The 15,994-nt window shown below is 43.9% G+C and overlaps 1 protein-coding gene across 2 annotated transcripts in view; it reads right to left on the bottom strand.

Moving 5' to 3' along the window:
• Positions 1–5,139: 5,139 nt before the first annotated feature.
• Positions 5,140–15,994, bottom strand: part of CLYBL (citramalyl-CoA lyase) — a 170,238-nt gene continuing 159,383 nt past the window's right edge. Inside the window, exons 8-9 of one of the 2 annotated variants that reach the window (XM_071570389.1) lie at positions 5,680–5,779; positions 5,140–5,556 (exon numbers count right to left, since the gene is read on the bottom strand). In XM_071570389.1, coding sequence (XP_071426490.1) covers positions 5,684–5,779 — 96 coding nt within the window. In that variant the 3' untranslated portion in view covers positions 5,140–5,556; positions 5,680–5,683. Of the gene's footprint in view, positions 5,780–15,994 lie in introns of both variants that reach the window. The other variant, XM_071570381.1, reaches the window with a different exon arrangement.

Raw genomic sequence — 15,994 nt, forward strand, 5'->3', positions numbered from 1 at the left:
GACGGGCAACCTCTGCAGGGTGAGCTACTTCTGGGGCATCTCGTGGGGAAGAGACTACAGCTCTTCCCTGCACTCCCACCAAGTACCACAGACCTGGGGGAACTTCTTTCAGTAATTTAAAGTAAAATGCAAACTCTTCTCTGGTGACCCAAGTGCTGATGATTGAAGAGGGTGGAAGTGATTTTGTTCCCCAGCCTGTGCTCTCACAATAGCAGCGATGTAACCCTTGCACATCCACTGCCACTGGTTTCTCCCTCACTTGCAAGTATTTAATTCTATATTATCCAAGCATAGCCCTCTATGTGACAAATCTGGAGGCAAGGCTGGCAGTGATGGTCAGATTTGCAGTGATACATGCACTACTGACTATCTGAGCTGCATTTTTACACAGGAGAGGACATGCAGAGTTAACATGAAGCATTTCCACTGGCATCCTACAGAGTATCAGACCTGCACAAACACTAGGGACTACTGCAAAAGCAAGCCAGCAATGAAATCAGGTATCAGGAAGCCTAGACCAGATCCTCCCAGTAGCATGAACACCTGACATAAATTCTAGGCTATTGCAGGCATGTCTCACACAGAAACAGGGTTTTTTACCTTCAGCAAGCTTCACTTCAGAAAATTCTTAACTGGTGTGTGTGCTTGATAGCACAACTTTAATAACATTAGCAGCACTAGAAGTAGTAGGAATAAAATTCCAAACATAAGACCCAAAGCTACATGGAGCCAGACTTCAAATTACAGAGGCCCAAGAAGGTAGCATAACCATTTATCCCTCCTCATTCTCAACAGGATGATCAACTTCAAATGATGCCAGCAGGCAGTGGGCACCTACAACAGCTTTAGGAACAGGGCCTCTTGCAATTCTGAAGACATTCTGAGCAGCACTTTACGGTATTGGCTTTGCTATCACAGATTGGGAGCTTCAGACTTAATTAGGGAAGCAATAACCCTAAACACAGTGAGGCTGTCTGATCTCTCCTCTGCTTGCAGTGTGGGCACATGCAGGACATTTCCACTGCATTCCATTCCCTGCACTCCAACGTGAGGAGGAAAGCCTCCATTCTGTTCCCAGTGAGGGACATCCAGTGCTAGGAGGTGAAGGGAGTTTTGGGATAAACCAAGAGGATAAGAAGACCCAGTGGAGACCGTGAGGGGGAGGGAAGGTGTGAAGGAAATGGAGGGCACTAATTTCTTCAGTCTCTTGCAGGCACCATTGCTGCCAAGTTGGTGTGTGTGTGTACCACTCTGCAGGTGGCCTTTTCATGGGCACTCTGGTCCCAGTTGAAGGGATGCTGTGGGCATGAGGGTGGCTGGGAAGACCGTTCTGGTGGCAGAGTAATGGGTATGACTAAAGCACCTCTTCCTCCTTCCCCCTTCCTTCCCCTTCCTCTTCCTTCCTTCCTTCCCCTTCCTCCCTTCCCTTTCTCCTTGGTGTCCAGGTCTCCTGGCAGCAGCCTAGGGGCTGTCTCGATCCCTGCGGGGTCAGGGACCGCCCTCCACCCATCGTTCCATCGATCCATCCATGGATCCATCCCCACGCACCGGTCTCGCGGCTGCAGCCCGGTGGCCCCGCGGGCGCGCTGCAGGGATTTCCTGCTGCCGCGCCGGGCGCTGCTGGCATCTTCTCGACCCTGGGTGGGGAGGACACCCCTCCGGTCTGCGGGCACCTCCCGCAAATGCCAGCGCCCCGAGCCGACCCGCAGCCACCCCGCGCCTTGTCGGGCGCTGCTCCCCGCGGTTCCCCAGCCTCAGCAACGGAGAAAAACAGAAAGTAATATACTTGCCCGTACGGGCTTTTATTCCCTTCTTTCTGCTTTAAAATAATCCTTATAAACTAGCCCTGCCTCGGGGCTTTGCCATGCTCTGAACCTGAGGGTGATGAAAGTGGCAGAAGATGGTTGGAGCGATGGGATGGATGAAATGCGGTCAAAGTTGGTTTCCCCGCCGGCCTCCCTGCCCCCTCCGGTTCGAAATCAGAAATTACTGCCTGAGGAGCAGATACTCCGTTTTATTGGCTCGTAAAAGAAAGTTTTCGAAGTCTAATTTCCACCAGATACATTGATTTTCCGTTGAAAACACAATTAAAACAATACGCGCGAGTAGCTGCCACTAAAGCTAAGGCATCTTTGGCTGTTAATCACGAGAGAGAAGGATTAGGAAAGTCAGTGAAGGTGCACTGAGTTTGAAACGCAAAAAATCAGAGTTTAGGAAGAGTAAACTCAGAGGAGGGGGACTGAAGCAACTCAAGAAAACAAGGATAAACTCTTTATAAGAGATAAAATTCACTGTCAGGTTACTTCTCGATAAGGCAAGGAATATGCCGTTCCTGGAAGCGATTTGTGGATGGGAAATCCACCCCTTGCTAAAATACCGTTTGATCCTTGTGTCGAAGAGGAAACCAAAGCAGTCTTTTCCTTTTAAGCCCCGATTTCAAAACAAAACAAATCAAAACCAAATCCCAACCAAACCAACCAACCAACCAACCAAAAACCCCAAAACCAGCCCCCCAAAATCCCTCTAAATTTCCAACCGCGTCTTTGAAGAGCTCTCCTGGCGATATTTGCTTGAAATCTTACAGGCGCAGTGCCCCTGTGTTCCCTAGGTCTCTCTGCCTCCACTTCCCTTCCCCCTTTTCTGCTGCTTGGATGGTCGGTTCAGACGCAAATGCCTTGCTAAATAATCGCTAGAATTTGAAAAAAAAAAAAAGAGAGAGAGAGAAGGAAAAAAAAAAGCCGGGAAAATGCGCACCAGCATTCAGGTGCTAACCTACTTATTTGAAAGTAATTTATTTTCCATTTTGCCCGTTTTCCCCCTTTAAAACAGAACGCTGAAAGAAAGAATAAGTGCTTTAACATTTCAGTGTTGTGCTCTGGTAATTACTTTTTCACTTTTCCCCTAAGTTCCAATGTGAAAACCTCACAGGGGGGTCTTTGCTGTAGCAGGGCTACAGTTCCCAATCCCAAGCGCAAGATCTGCAATTACAAACCCATTCTGTGTCCTTCCCTATCATTAATATGCACAAAATCCTGCTGCTAATCTTATAATCTGTTTTGTTTCATCAATTGCTTGCCTAGCACCAGGCGGGAAAGAAAAAGAGAGAAAGAAAAAGAAAGAGGAGAAGAATAAAGCCGGAAAATCACGGAAAGCTTCGAAAAAGTAAACGGAAAAGCCAAATAAATCGGGTTTTATTTTTGGTAAAGCAAAAATCTTTAAGACTGTTAAATGGAAGCAGGATTTTCCGATTGCGGGGTGGGTGTCAGGAAAATTTAAGGAAAAATCTGAATATATCCAGCACAATATTTGCATATTCGATTTCTCCGCGTACGGGTCATGAAGTTCTTTAAGCACTCAGCGGCGGAGGTGGAAGGGTGTGCGTGAACACCTCGGGAGAGGATATTAATATTCCTTCAGTTTGACGAGGGAGAGGACGCGGCGAGCGCGGGGGAGGGAGGAAGAGAGGGAGGGGTGCAGGGGCTCCTCCGCTGCCCCCCGCACTGCCCTCCGCGGTCGCGCAGCTCCCGCGGGCTTGTCAGGCCTTGTCATTAAGACTTCAGTAAAACAATGAAGACATTATTTTTAAAATCCTCCTTCCTTCCCCCTCCTCCTTCCGGCGCGGTATTAAGGGAATAAAACCATCTACTCCACACGTGTCCTATTGAGATTAATGAAAAAATTATGCCAAAAAAGCAGGACTCCCCCAGCTCTCTTCCCCCAACTCCCTCCCCCGCCCCCTAAAACCTCAAACCCCACAACAAAGTAGCAACTGAAAAAACCAACCCCAGAGAACCCTTATCTCATACATCTTATTTTGCGCCCCCCGCGCCAGGCCTCGCCGCCGCCTTGCCGTGCACCTGATGATTTATTAACGCAATTTACGGGGATAACGACACGCGTGCCCGGCTCCGGCTCGTCCCAGTTCATCTCCTAAGTAATTGTTTCTCATTAGTTCTGATAATGTTTTAATAGTGCTGCCCATAATTTAGTCAGCTTGGAATTAATAACGGAGGGTGTCCTGAAAAGCACGGGGGTGGGGGGATGCTGCAATATAAGCAGGTAGTCTTTAATTAATCAGATTAGCCCGGAGGTCCCCGCGCTGTAAGGGATGCCTCGGCGCAACGCCCTCGGACGGGACTCGGGTGGAGGGAGGGAGCGGGGGTTCGACCCGTGCTGCTCATCCCCAGACTCCGCCGAGGGGTTGCGGGGGGTTCTCTCCCGCCCCGGCGGAGCAGTGGGAAGGCGAGTGGCGCTCCCGCCCCAGGGGTCCGGCCCGCCGCGTCCCCGCCGTTCCCGGGGGGCCCACGGAGAGGCGCTCCCACCACCCCCGCGCTCCCTTCCCTCGCTGCTCCCACGCGGGCCCGTCCGTGGTGTTCTTCCTTCCCCGCTGTCCACTCCCCAAAAGAACCCAAAATTAGTGAAATCGCTGCTTGGAGACGGAGGGGAAACCCACTAAGCGAGGAGAGGGGAGGAATAAGGCACTGGGTCTCCATACGTGAAATGGCCATGGAGGTAGTGAGAAATGAAACTAAATAACAACTGTTTTCTATTTACAATTTTAAATAAACAGAACAGCCTTCCCCGCGGTGTTTGCCTAAGTGCAGCAGCATTGCTGCTGTGTAGGTCATGAAAAGGTTGGTGCATAGTTTAAAACTTCCCATTCTGTTAATTTCTTAAAGAACAGTAGTTCATAGTCTGAGCACAAAAGCTCATGATTTAATGAGGAACAGAAACAAAATCTCTGATTGTTGGTGTTTCAAACTTCATTGGAGTCCTCTGGCAACCACAAGTTGATCCTCTGCAGCTTCAATACCCTTTAGCCCTCCATATAAGAGTACATGCTGAATAGAGGACAATGCCTGGTTGTTATGTTTATTTACCCTTACTACAAGCTGGGTTAACCTCTTCAAAACAGCTTTACTAAGCCCGTTAACCACACAGCCCACATGATCTGTAGCCGTGTCCCTAATGTGATGTAAATCTGACTCGAGACCATATGCACGAGTTCTGCTGCATTGTGTCTCCGAAAACTAGAAGTTTATTGCCGTCCAGCCCTTCCCGGGCTGGATGCTTCGAGGAGGACACTCTCTGAATAGCGACCACTTAAAAAATGAGAAAAAAGCCAAGAGCCAATTGTTGGAGCAATATTTTTAATGGCTGTTGCACGTTTACAGAAGGGCAGTGAGTGGAGAATGCAAAGCTCACAAAGGGTAAAGATTTTTATTGCAAATATTTCAGCTGGTGCATAATTATTCAAGGTTTAGCCCTTTCTGCTGGGAGTTCTGCATCCGAGCGGGATGAAGCATAGATAGAAACAGAAGTGATTGAATCAGTTTTCATCTGCTCTTTTAACACAGCTCAGAGCTTATGTTTTGCCTTTCTTCTTCAGTGAAGTCATAATCCCACATTTGTAGCAATTATCATGATGTCACACAGTTGGTGATGTAACTTTGTCACAGGCTCTGAGTAGAACACAGGCCATGCAGGAGTGAGCAGTGGTTTGAGTCAGGAATAGTTTTAGTAATTACCTGTTCTGGCAAGCAAACTATGACAGATCTGCAAAATGGAAATGAATTTCTTCTTAGGCTTGACGTTTTTAATTTCCCCCCTCCTCCCTCCAAGTATTACAGTCATCTTTAAAAACAGCTACTGGGGCCCCATGGAGAGAGCTTCATTTACCAGCTCATTTTTTCTTGATGGCTGTGGCAAGCGTAACAATGTTCTGTGCCTGCTTCAGTAATGGCATGTCGATCATGCTCCCGTGGAAAGTAAACGCTCCCTGCAAAAGAGAGAATATAAACTTCCTGAGAGACCTCTGGAAATTGTAGTTGGCTTGTCTTGTTCTTTAAAAACACATCTCTTTGCCAAGAAACATCAGCTTCCACAGGAATCCTGAACAAGTTTCAGGAGACAAACTAACCGAGATGGGGCAAGTGCATTTAAAGGAATGCAAAGGACAAGAAGTACTCCAAAGCAGTGGCAAAAAGAGAGAGAAAAGAGAAGCCCAGTGAACAGCCGGCCTGTTTCAGCCTCTCTAGCTGGCAAACATTGAGGGCCCAGAGCAGTGAGGCTGTGCATGTCAGCTGGGGAGAGGGGCTGGCAGATGCAGCACCTGGGGGGCAGTTCTGATCCCCACCTCCAGCATCGATCCAGGGCTGTGCCACAGGACTAGCTTGAAATTGCCTGCAGACAGAGGGCAAAGCCAGAAAAGTTATCTTTGTCAGGAAACAGGTGTGTGGAGGTGGAAGGAGGTTTTCTGTACTTGGGGGTTCGCTGAGGTTGTGCTGCTGCTGCATCTCTCCATTAGGTCTCCTGTGCTAAAGATCGGCTGGGCCTGTGCTGAGAGCCAGGGACTGTGAGGAAAGCTGAACAAAACCAGTGAGTGGTGCAATAATATTGCCCAAATTTACCCTGGAGCCAAGGTAAAGCCCATCTGAGCATCACATACAGGAAATTTCCCCCAATGAATGCAGAACTACTCAGTGTGCCTCAGCAGTGGCTATCTGAGAGCCAGGACAGGTTTCAAAGTCACTTTGTATTCCTAAGGATTTTTTGTCGGTACCATAGTGAAAAGTTTAAAACAATTAACTGGGTATCTTAGTTAAATCTTAAACAGAAGACACATGTTTTAAATAGGGCCAAACCTGACTTATTCCCTTGGATGCTTTAATCCACACATGTCTGGCTGAGGTAGGATTTGGAAGACAAAACACTGCATTATGACATGCTGAAGTTCAGTAGATAAAAAACCAAAAATCCTTACTTGCAATTCTAACAGTACTTTGACACATTAAAAAAAAACACACAAAAAAAAGCCAAAAAAACAAACCAAAACCCCCCAAAACCAAACCCAAAGGTGCAATCCCCTCCCTGAAGAATTCAGAACTGAGGGCCCAGGCCCAGAATTATGTAGAGCATCAGTGAAGCTCTGTGCACCCTTTTAATGTCCTGCTGCAATTGATACAGAATCACAGGCTGGCCTTGGATTTGACAGTGCATGAGGCTAACCAAGAGCAGGGTAAGAATGATAGCAGTATGTGTGTTTGTGCATGTGTAGTAAGAGAAACGCAGAGGAAAACAAACTGTTGTTTTCTGGTTTTCATTTCATAATCCTTAGATAGAGGACTCTAGTAAATAAAGTGAAATTATAACCGTTTTACAAAAATGTTTACGAAATGTGTTGCTCCAGTGGCATATCTACTTCTTTGACTGAAGAAGTATTAATTAAATACTAAATCACATTCTGGAATAGTTAAGACAAAAATCCACCTTAGACAGTAATCTAGTACAAATCAATATTATTGCATGTAAGAACAGGCTGTATTAAAGCCATTGAAAACCTAATAGTAAAAACTGTTACTTCATTCAAAGTAGATTTTCCTAGTATAGTTTGCAATATTTTAGATAGGTTTGGAGAATAACAGGACTGACAGAAATACTCAAGAGTTGATGGTTCAAATTGATTTTTTTTGTTCACAGAGTAACCAATTAATCCTACCTTCCCTCAACCAACATTATTTCTATTAATACGTCACTTTTTGTTTTAGTTATGTATCAGTCATTTTCAGTTTTGGTTTTAAACCTTTACAGAAAACACAGCCCTCAAACTATTCAACTTATTAGCTGTTGTGAAAATCAATTGGGAACTAAGTAAACATTTTATGACACAGGATTTCTTCAGAATAATTCAGGTCTACACAGTGATCTCAAACCACAAGATACATTTTTAAGTGTATGAAAAACATTTTAATTGTGCCTTTTTTTCTACAGGCATTCAGTAATGTATATTCAGTAACTTCTAATTCAGTAGCAAAGTAAAGATTAAAGCTAATTCAGTGACAGCTATTGCTTACAGGAGAAATTTGCATGTGGGATGACAGTGATAGGTAGAAATATGTCGAGGTGTGTAACTATCCTTTGTAGTTTTGTGAAAGGCTGACTTAGGAGCACAGTTTTCTTAAGTACAGGAATAGTTTTCAGAAAGAGATGGGTACCTAGCAATATCAATTCTGGTCTCTTGTAGTTTGAATTGTGATTGGAAGGGTCTTACCCCTTTCACTGACTGGATGCTGGATGATCTGAAGTGAGATACCTCTGCAAGGTGCCTGAGTTGTAGCACAATGAATCTAGGTCAGAATGTCTTGTTTATAAGGAAAGAGTTAATTAAACAGCATGCTTGTCCTCTCTTCATTAAAATAACATGTTTAGAAAGGAAACAAGGACAACTATGCATGTGGACACATGAACACTGAACCACTTGAGAACTGCTGTATGGTCCCTTCTTGTCAGCATGCAGCCGTACTTTGGGTTGCTAGGATTTGAATTCTTGAAGGAAAAAATGCCTCCTTTTTTTTTTTTCTTCCCTAACAGTAAAGGGTAACATGAAGTTAGCTTCTCTGCCTGTTCACTCTGAGGCTTATTTTCTCCCTGCTAATTTGCAGTGTTGAGCTAAAGTCCAGAAAAAGAAAGTGATTTTAATGCCATTGAATATACTCTATTCACTGACTCTCTTTCCACCCACAGGTTTCAACAGATAGGAAATACTAGTAATTCCAGCTTTGTCCCCATGCTCTCTTTTCCAATTCTGCTAGATGAAATTTGCCTTTAGCATTCTTTTGATTTTCTCTCACATGAATATAAAGAAAACAAGACTTTTTATAAACACCATTTACTTTGACAGCATTAATCTGAGGATTAATTTAGTCATAGGTCTAAATTTTCTTTTTGGCTAATTTTCTCAACAATCTCACACTTCCAGGCTGTACTTAGATTTCCAGTAGTTCAGCTATGGGACCACGGGTGTGTTCTTGAGGAAGCTTGCAGCATGAACAGGAACAACGGCAGGTGTAGAGTGCAGACCGGGGTTTGCACCCATTGTGTTCAGTGGCTGTGGGTCTTGCCTGCCATGTAACCATATAAATCATTCAGTGAGGGCCTTTTCAGAAACTTATAAAGGGACGCTGCCATCAAGCTAATCAAACATGTTAGACCAGTCCCAGGAAGAGACAGTCCCTGCAGGTAAAGGCTGATGGAGAAGGTGGGAGAAGGACCAGGCAGGAGACAGAGCCGCAGATAGTGGGTTCAGTCTCCCGGTAATGGTGCACAGGTGCAAGTAACTTGGGTTGGATGATGAGATGTGGGGGAACAGAGGACAACTGTTGGACTCACCAGACAGCAGTCTGGAAAGGCAGCCCTTCTGAGGAATGGGTGGCTTTGTGGGCCAAAGACTGCTCCTGTTTAAAGTGATGCAGCTTATATTCTGCTGTACCTATCCAGTGCTATCCTTCATTCAACCACACAGAGAATGTGCTGAAGGCAAAGCCCTGTGAGAGATAGTGTGACCTTGTCTGTCACCAGTTTGTAGAGTATGGGAGCTGCTAGAGGTGCTTTGGCTGGTTCATGCTGTACGGCTGTGAAAGAAGCACAACACAGCCAAGGATTTGGATCTGCACAATCTTTGTGCTCCTTCAGCCAGATCACTCTATGTCTCTGTCAGGGAGGAATCAAGAAAGAAAGTGAATGGGCAGCATTTCCCATTTGGGTCATTGTTCAGACTAGCTAAGAGTCCTTCTCAACTGACTGAAAAGCAAGGAAAGACTTAAGGTGTTTCCTTTTGGACAGCTCTGTAAGGGCAGAGAAAGAGAAAGGCAGCAGACTCATCTAGCTCCTCTTCTCTCTGGCTGCTGCAGCTGCCCACAGAGCCCACCAAGTCATCTATGATTCTATGATTTCCCCCTATCTGTCTCTTGTATCTTCAGACCACATACTCCAGGCTGGGTGATGCAGGACCAGTACTGTGAAATTTGCTGCATACCCAGGAACCATGCAGTGTTACTCACAATGACTTTTAAGGCTCTGTAAGAACAGTAGTAACATTTTTAAAAAGTAACAGCAAATTATGCAAGATGCAGACCATGCTGAGTAAGGTCTTAACAGCTTTGCTGTGAATTTCAGTATGTCCTAAAGCACTTTGAGAATGGAACAGAGAAGACTTGGCAAATACAGAAAACAGCTACAAGGGAATTAAAATTATAGAAAGATGCTAGTTTGTTTGTTTGTTTTTCAGAAGGTAATGGCAAAAAATGATAGTCTTGTAAAAAAAGAATTAAGAATGGTCAGCCCTAAGTGCTAATAAGATCCAGCCTAGAGACAAGAGAAGTGATAAGGTGGAGTTGACAGAGAACAGCCATTTTCACAGGACAGGAGATGAAGAAACAGGCTTATCAAAAAGGGAGGCAAATGCAGCTGTGCAGTAAGAATAACTAATGCAGTAAATTTCCACGTAGTTGTGGAGTGACTGAATAGGTGCAGAAGCAAACTCTGTAACACATCACTTTGGCCAACCTTATGCTTGTATTACCAAATCTAGCTCAGATCTAGCAAAGTTCAATGCATAATTGAGGGTCTTCTCTGACAACTTAGGGGACAACTCTGGCCATGTGTTGCCATGGATCTTGAACGTGTCTCTTGTCATATCTACATGTCACCCTTACAGATTTCCTTTATGTATAAAAAATGACATGTATCAAGTCATAGAAAGCGTCTCAGTCTGTTATTTGCCTTGGTCAAAAGATGAACACCTTAAAGCAGTGTTTCCTGGAACATGAAGACCTCCTCTTTTTGTGTCTGTTTATGTGTGGCAGCATCCAGAAATATTTGTTTTGTGAAACTTTTGGGAGTATTTAAGAGCTTGGTAAATCTATAAGACCATCTCATAAACAGTGTAATGGTTTTAGTGGCAAGAAGTATTTTACCTTTGTAGAAGATATACCGAAAGGATTCAGGGTCTGTGATTTTTGTGTTATCTGGGGATCAATATGTTCTCATGGAACCAGGAGAGGGGAAGAAATGATACAGGTAATTTTCTTGCTAGTGTTTATCGTGGCTATAATGCAATTGCGTTATAAATGGAATTGTGTTGACTGTGACTACAACAGAGGGTGGACAGGATGACAAGTGAGATACCCTTCATGTTTTTCCAGAAGATCAGGGAATGTAAATTTTTGTACTTCTTCATCTGTCCTGAAACATTTTTATATAATATACAACATTACATGGCGTTTTGCTCTCACAGTCTTTTGTTTCCTTACATGCCACTGGGTTAAGGAGAGAAATAAGCAGGATAAACCATAATGATAGAGAACATTTAAGGCATCTCATAGTTATGTGACACAATTATCTCTGAGCTGTGGATTAAAATACATGAGTTAATTAAAGTAAAATAATAATTGTTCTGGGACATGTGGGACAGTGATCAGACAAACTAGTCCCCTTTGGCTGACAAGACAGAAGAATTGGATATACTTTTGCACCTGGGAATGCTTATAGCTTTTTCCTCAGCATTTGCTCCACCTTATCTACAGCAGAAAGAGAAAAAAGCAATTGTCTTGCATCAGATGAAAGAATATAGCCAATAGTGCTAGGTTAATTTGTTGTGTATGTCAGCACATGGACTGTCCTAGGCTGCTGTATAGAGACAACTTTTTCAAAAGCAGTTTACTTTGGGAATCTCGTCAGGCTATTCAGATGGCAGGTTTGGAGGTGCTAAGGGATCCTGGTGAGTAGGTAAGGCTTTGGGGGGAAACTCTGGATAGTCAGGCCAGTGGAAGAAAAGGAAAAGCAAGACAACATAATGTTCCAAGGAACTTCAATATGGACAAGAAAATACCTGCTGCTCAATTTTGAATTAAGTATAGATCTAAGATAGGGGTTATCTAATGTGCATTGAATTGCCAAAAAAACCCTCTGCCTCTAGTTAGGAGACTACTGAGCTGAAGACAAGCAATCTCAAAAGTGAGGGAAGGTCCTCTGACAGCACTCTACTGTCACAGGGTTACAAATAGTGCCCCACTGATAAAGATTTGGTGTTTTTTCCATTTATTTTTATCATCAGTTTAGCAGGCAATACTTTCCTTTGCAGGCCAAATTCCTGCAAAGGGTGTGTTATCTACTTGTCCTACCAGGCTGCCTTCTGAAGGGATGTGCATCTAGGACCTGGGGGGGAAATGGGCATAGGGGGACCAATGAGCCAGTCACACTTCTCTTCTCCACCACCCTTCATGATTAGGAGATGTTGTGAGTCAAATAGAGCCCCCACACTGCTCTGGTAACACGGGCCAGAGGCTGTGTGTGAATACAGACATTGTGTAAGTAAGTAATTATGTAAGTCCCTTTCCAAGCCCTGTGACCAGTGTCAGAACTTGTGGGCAGATGCCAGGCTAAATGGAAATGAGCAGGATGGGTGATACCAGCTGGCCAGGGCAAACCTTGCATACCTTCTACTAGGGGAAACAGAGAACCTAGATAGACAAGCACCTTCAAGTCCACAGATGCAAGAAATCTTTGATCCACTTATCTGAGAAACACAAATTCTTTCCATGGTAATTCAGTGACTTGCCCACTTCTCAAACTCAAAGGTCTAGTTATAACGTTTTGGAGACACCAAAAGTACAAGGATTAAACCCACTAAAATCTGCTTGGTTCTGAGAACATTACCTCTACTCCTGCACAATATCAGCTGTTATAAGGAAATAAGAGTTTTGCGTTCTGCAAGAAGGGCAGATTTGCTCTTCCAAGGAGGGAAGTGAGCAGGTGGATGGCAAAGGCTCCCCCTAAAAAGCATGGCATTCAGGAAGATAATTCCCCCAGGGTTAAAGAAAACACACATTGTTTAAGTGACTCCCTGCAGAGGAAATTTGGAAATCTTTGCTTTGGGCTTAAAAAGAACACTTGGATTTGCTTACAGGTAATGAACAAAAGAGAAAAGAGTCCTGGTTGCAGCAAATGGTGTTGGGTCTGTGCCTGGAGGAGGAGTGATTATCCTGAGTACAAAGGAATGATTTCTCTTGAAACAGAAGGGTGAGACCATGTTTTTGGGGAAGTCAAGAATAGGAAATAAGCTAACAGCTGTGATGGTGCTGAATGCAGGTTTAATTAATTTTTTTCTTCTGCAAGTTTAAGCCAAAGAGCTGTCATAAAGAGTTGGGTCATGACTGCACCTTCTCGTAATGAACTTCCAAAGGTTAGAGAGCTGCTAGGAGGTGGTCAGTGATATCTGGGTCAACTGAGCATGTTTTCTAGACTACAAGAAGATAATGTCTCTTTCTCCTGTCTGCTCAGGCCTGTCCTGCCTCCAGGGCAAACTGACAGGCAACTACAACTTTGTTTCAGTATCTTTGTAATACATAGGAAATGCTGAAATAACTAATGTAGTCACATACCCCAAACTGAAGACTTCACAGACAGCGAGCTACATGGACAGAGCTTTTTGGGCTCCGTATTTCCATAACCTCTCATTTGAACCCCTTCACATTTGCTTCTTTTCTGTAGCACCACTATGGGTTGAAAGAGACTCATACACAAAAACTTCAGGGAAAATAAATGATTCCTGAAAAGGTTTGTCAAAGATATCTTTTTGGCAAGAGGAGATGCTCAGTGGGTCTTTGTGATCTGTTGAAGGATGGATGGGAATCCTGCAAAGGATCAACACCAGTAAGTTTCTGTAGCTATTTTGTTGATATGAAGAAAACATTAAATATCACTACCTTTTGTTTCTTTTTGCCAGTGTAAACTTCCACTGGAGTAGAAGTAGTCAGTGAGTTCAGAGGATAAATCAGTTTGTAACGCTAGAAGCAGACCTGTTTGTATGAGATGGGCTTCTACCTCTAGAAGCATATGGAAGGACACAAAAGGTTGAGAAAGATTGATTTTTGCCTCAAATAACTCCCAAGCAGCAGTGCAAGAACTCTGACAGTAGAAGCCCTTTCTAAAGCTCAACAGGTAGGAAGGACTTTGTGATCCTTCAAGTCCACAGTGGGGCAGGAAAAATTAAGATCAAGGGCCTACACGGTCCTTCACTTCTTCTCCACCCGACGATATTTTCTCAACCTATATATAAGGGTCTTGCCTTGCTGTGTGAGCCAGACGAGCTATTTTTCCTGCTTACAGTCCCCCAAGCTACCTGAACCACCAGAAATAGCCCCTTCAGCTGGGATAGGCTCAAGGATCCTGCTTGGTCCAGCTCCAGAGACTACTTTAGGCCACCCAAGTCTCTCCATGTCAATGAGCAAACAACCTATTTAAGATCCCTGAATGAAAGGCAGACATGAGAGGGTTTTTTATTGCTGTCTTTGCATTTTCTTTAGTTACTTTCTCATTGTGATTATTGCCTTCCTGTGCACTCCTCTTGAGTAGGAAGGAATAAAATTAAAGAAACAGGAAAGTTCTAGAAATTTGGAGTATTTTCTACAGGTTTTCATTCTCTGTCTTATAATGTATTGTGAATGGAAGAATCCTAGAGAACATGCTTGCTGCTGCCAAGCAAATCTTCGTTTTATAGCACAAAAGCAGCTTCCTGGTCAAACAGCCTATCCAACGATGCATTTTTTCAACCTAGTGAGCATCAAGGTTATTATATGGAAAAGTGAAAAGTAACTAATATTAAGACCTTAATTAAGTAATTTGGAATTAACTTGAGGTTTATAATCATGAAAGCAATTTGTTAAATATAAACTAGAAATTTCAATCTGAAAGTAAATGACCACAGGACACACAAAGGGCATTTGATACAGAAGGAAAAGGTAGCTGTAAAATAAAATGGAGTTGAGAAAAATAATAACAGTGAAGCTCATTCTGCCAACAAGAATGGAACTGCCAGTATTTTTGTATTCTATATTTTTTCTAATTTCAGATTCATTCTCTGAATAGGATGGAACAGCCATTTTTTACTGTGATTCTCTATTTCAGCTTTTGCAGAGACCTTCTTCAGGTCCCTGAAAAAGCTAGCTAGCATAGAAAGGAGTGAAAAGGCAGCAAGACCACTGCAACTTAAATTATTTGAAACAATATTTTGGCTGTACAGGCTTCTGAATTCCCTCAGTAAGCCTTAAAAAGAGCCATCTGGTCAGAACATTACATCTCTAGTTAGAACCTGCTTTGGAAATTGAAACAAGGCTCATGAGTGCTTGTTAATGCTTTTTAGAGAGGGATTTTGGAGGTAGGTAGTTGCCTCCGTGGGTTGCCTGGTTCAGAGCAGGTTTTGGCACCATGGTGGGCAGGTGTCTGCAGAAATGGGTGTCTTCCCACTCCATGCCCATAACAAAGCACTGCCTGCATTGAGAATCTGTCGACACAACATGGCCCTTCCAAAAGCACTTCTTGAGCTGACAAGGATTGTGCCTTGCTGAGGAAGAATGCAGGGAGGTCCCATCCTGTGCCCTCTGGAGGGCCTGTGTCCCCCCGGACAGGAGGAACCTCCTCCTCCAGGAGCTACCTCCAGGTAAAAAGGCTACAGACGGGCATAGCATCTGTCCTGCTCTGGGCACATGGAGAAACTTCTCCCTGTGGGAATCATCAAAGTGCCACCCAAGACTCTCTCCCTCTGCATTTTGGACATAGGTCTTTAATGAGTGGGGGAAAACAGATTAAGAGCCACCAAATGCCTGCTGGGGAGTGGGAGGGGGGGAAGTTGGCAAGACAATATTTTGTATGAGTTTCTGCCCTGCTTAGAAGCTTTTGCAGCCCTGTGTAGTAAAATCTGTCTCCTTCTCTCCCCACCTGGCATAACTCCCTCAGGACTGATTGCACTAGTGTAGGAACTCATATAGCACAAGCAATTAGCCAATACAGCTCCTTCTGCTCTATTGTAAAGGTTCAAAATTTGGTCCCCAGATGGATCTTTCTGAGAGAAAAGCCTTCAGCTGTGACACAAAACGCATTTCTAGAGTATTTTTCAAGTACTAAATCTGTATAGAGAAACTCAGTACTAATATGAGCTTTCTCAACCTCTATTTATTCATTGGTTTTCACAGTAAAATTTCACTTGGCCACCTTTTAAAAAGATAACATAACAGTGGCCCATGCTTAAATCCCACCAGCACTCCTCATCTTTGCATAGAGATGCATCTAAGCCTATATTTCTTAAGGCCAAAGCTCTGAAAAGGTGGCAATTTACCTCAGATTCCTGAATCCTCCACTCTGCAGTGGAAGGAATACA

The sequence above is a fragment of the Pithys albifrons genome, chromosome 1 (assembly GCF_047495875.1).
Source record: "Pithys albifrons albifrons isolate INPA30051 chromosome 1, PitAlb_v1, whole genome shotgun sequence".
Lineage (NCBI taxonomy): Eukaryota > Metazoa > Chordata > Aves > Passeriformes > Thamnophilidae > Pithys > Pithys albifrons.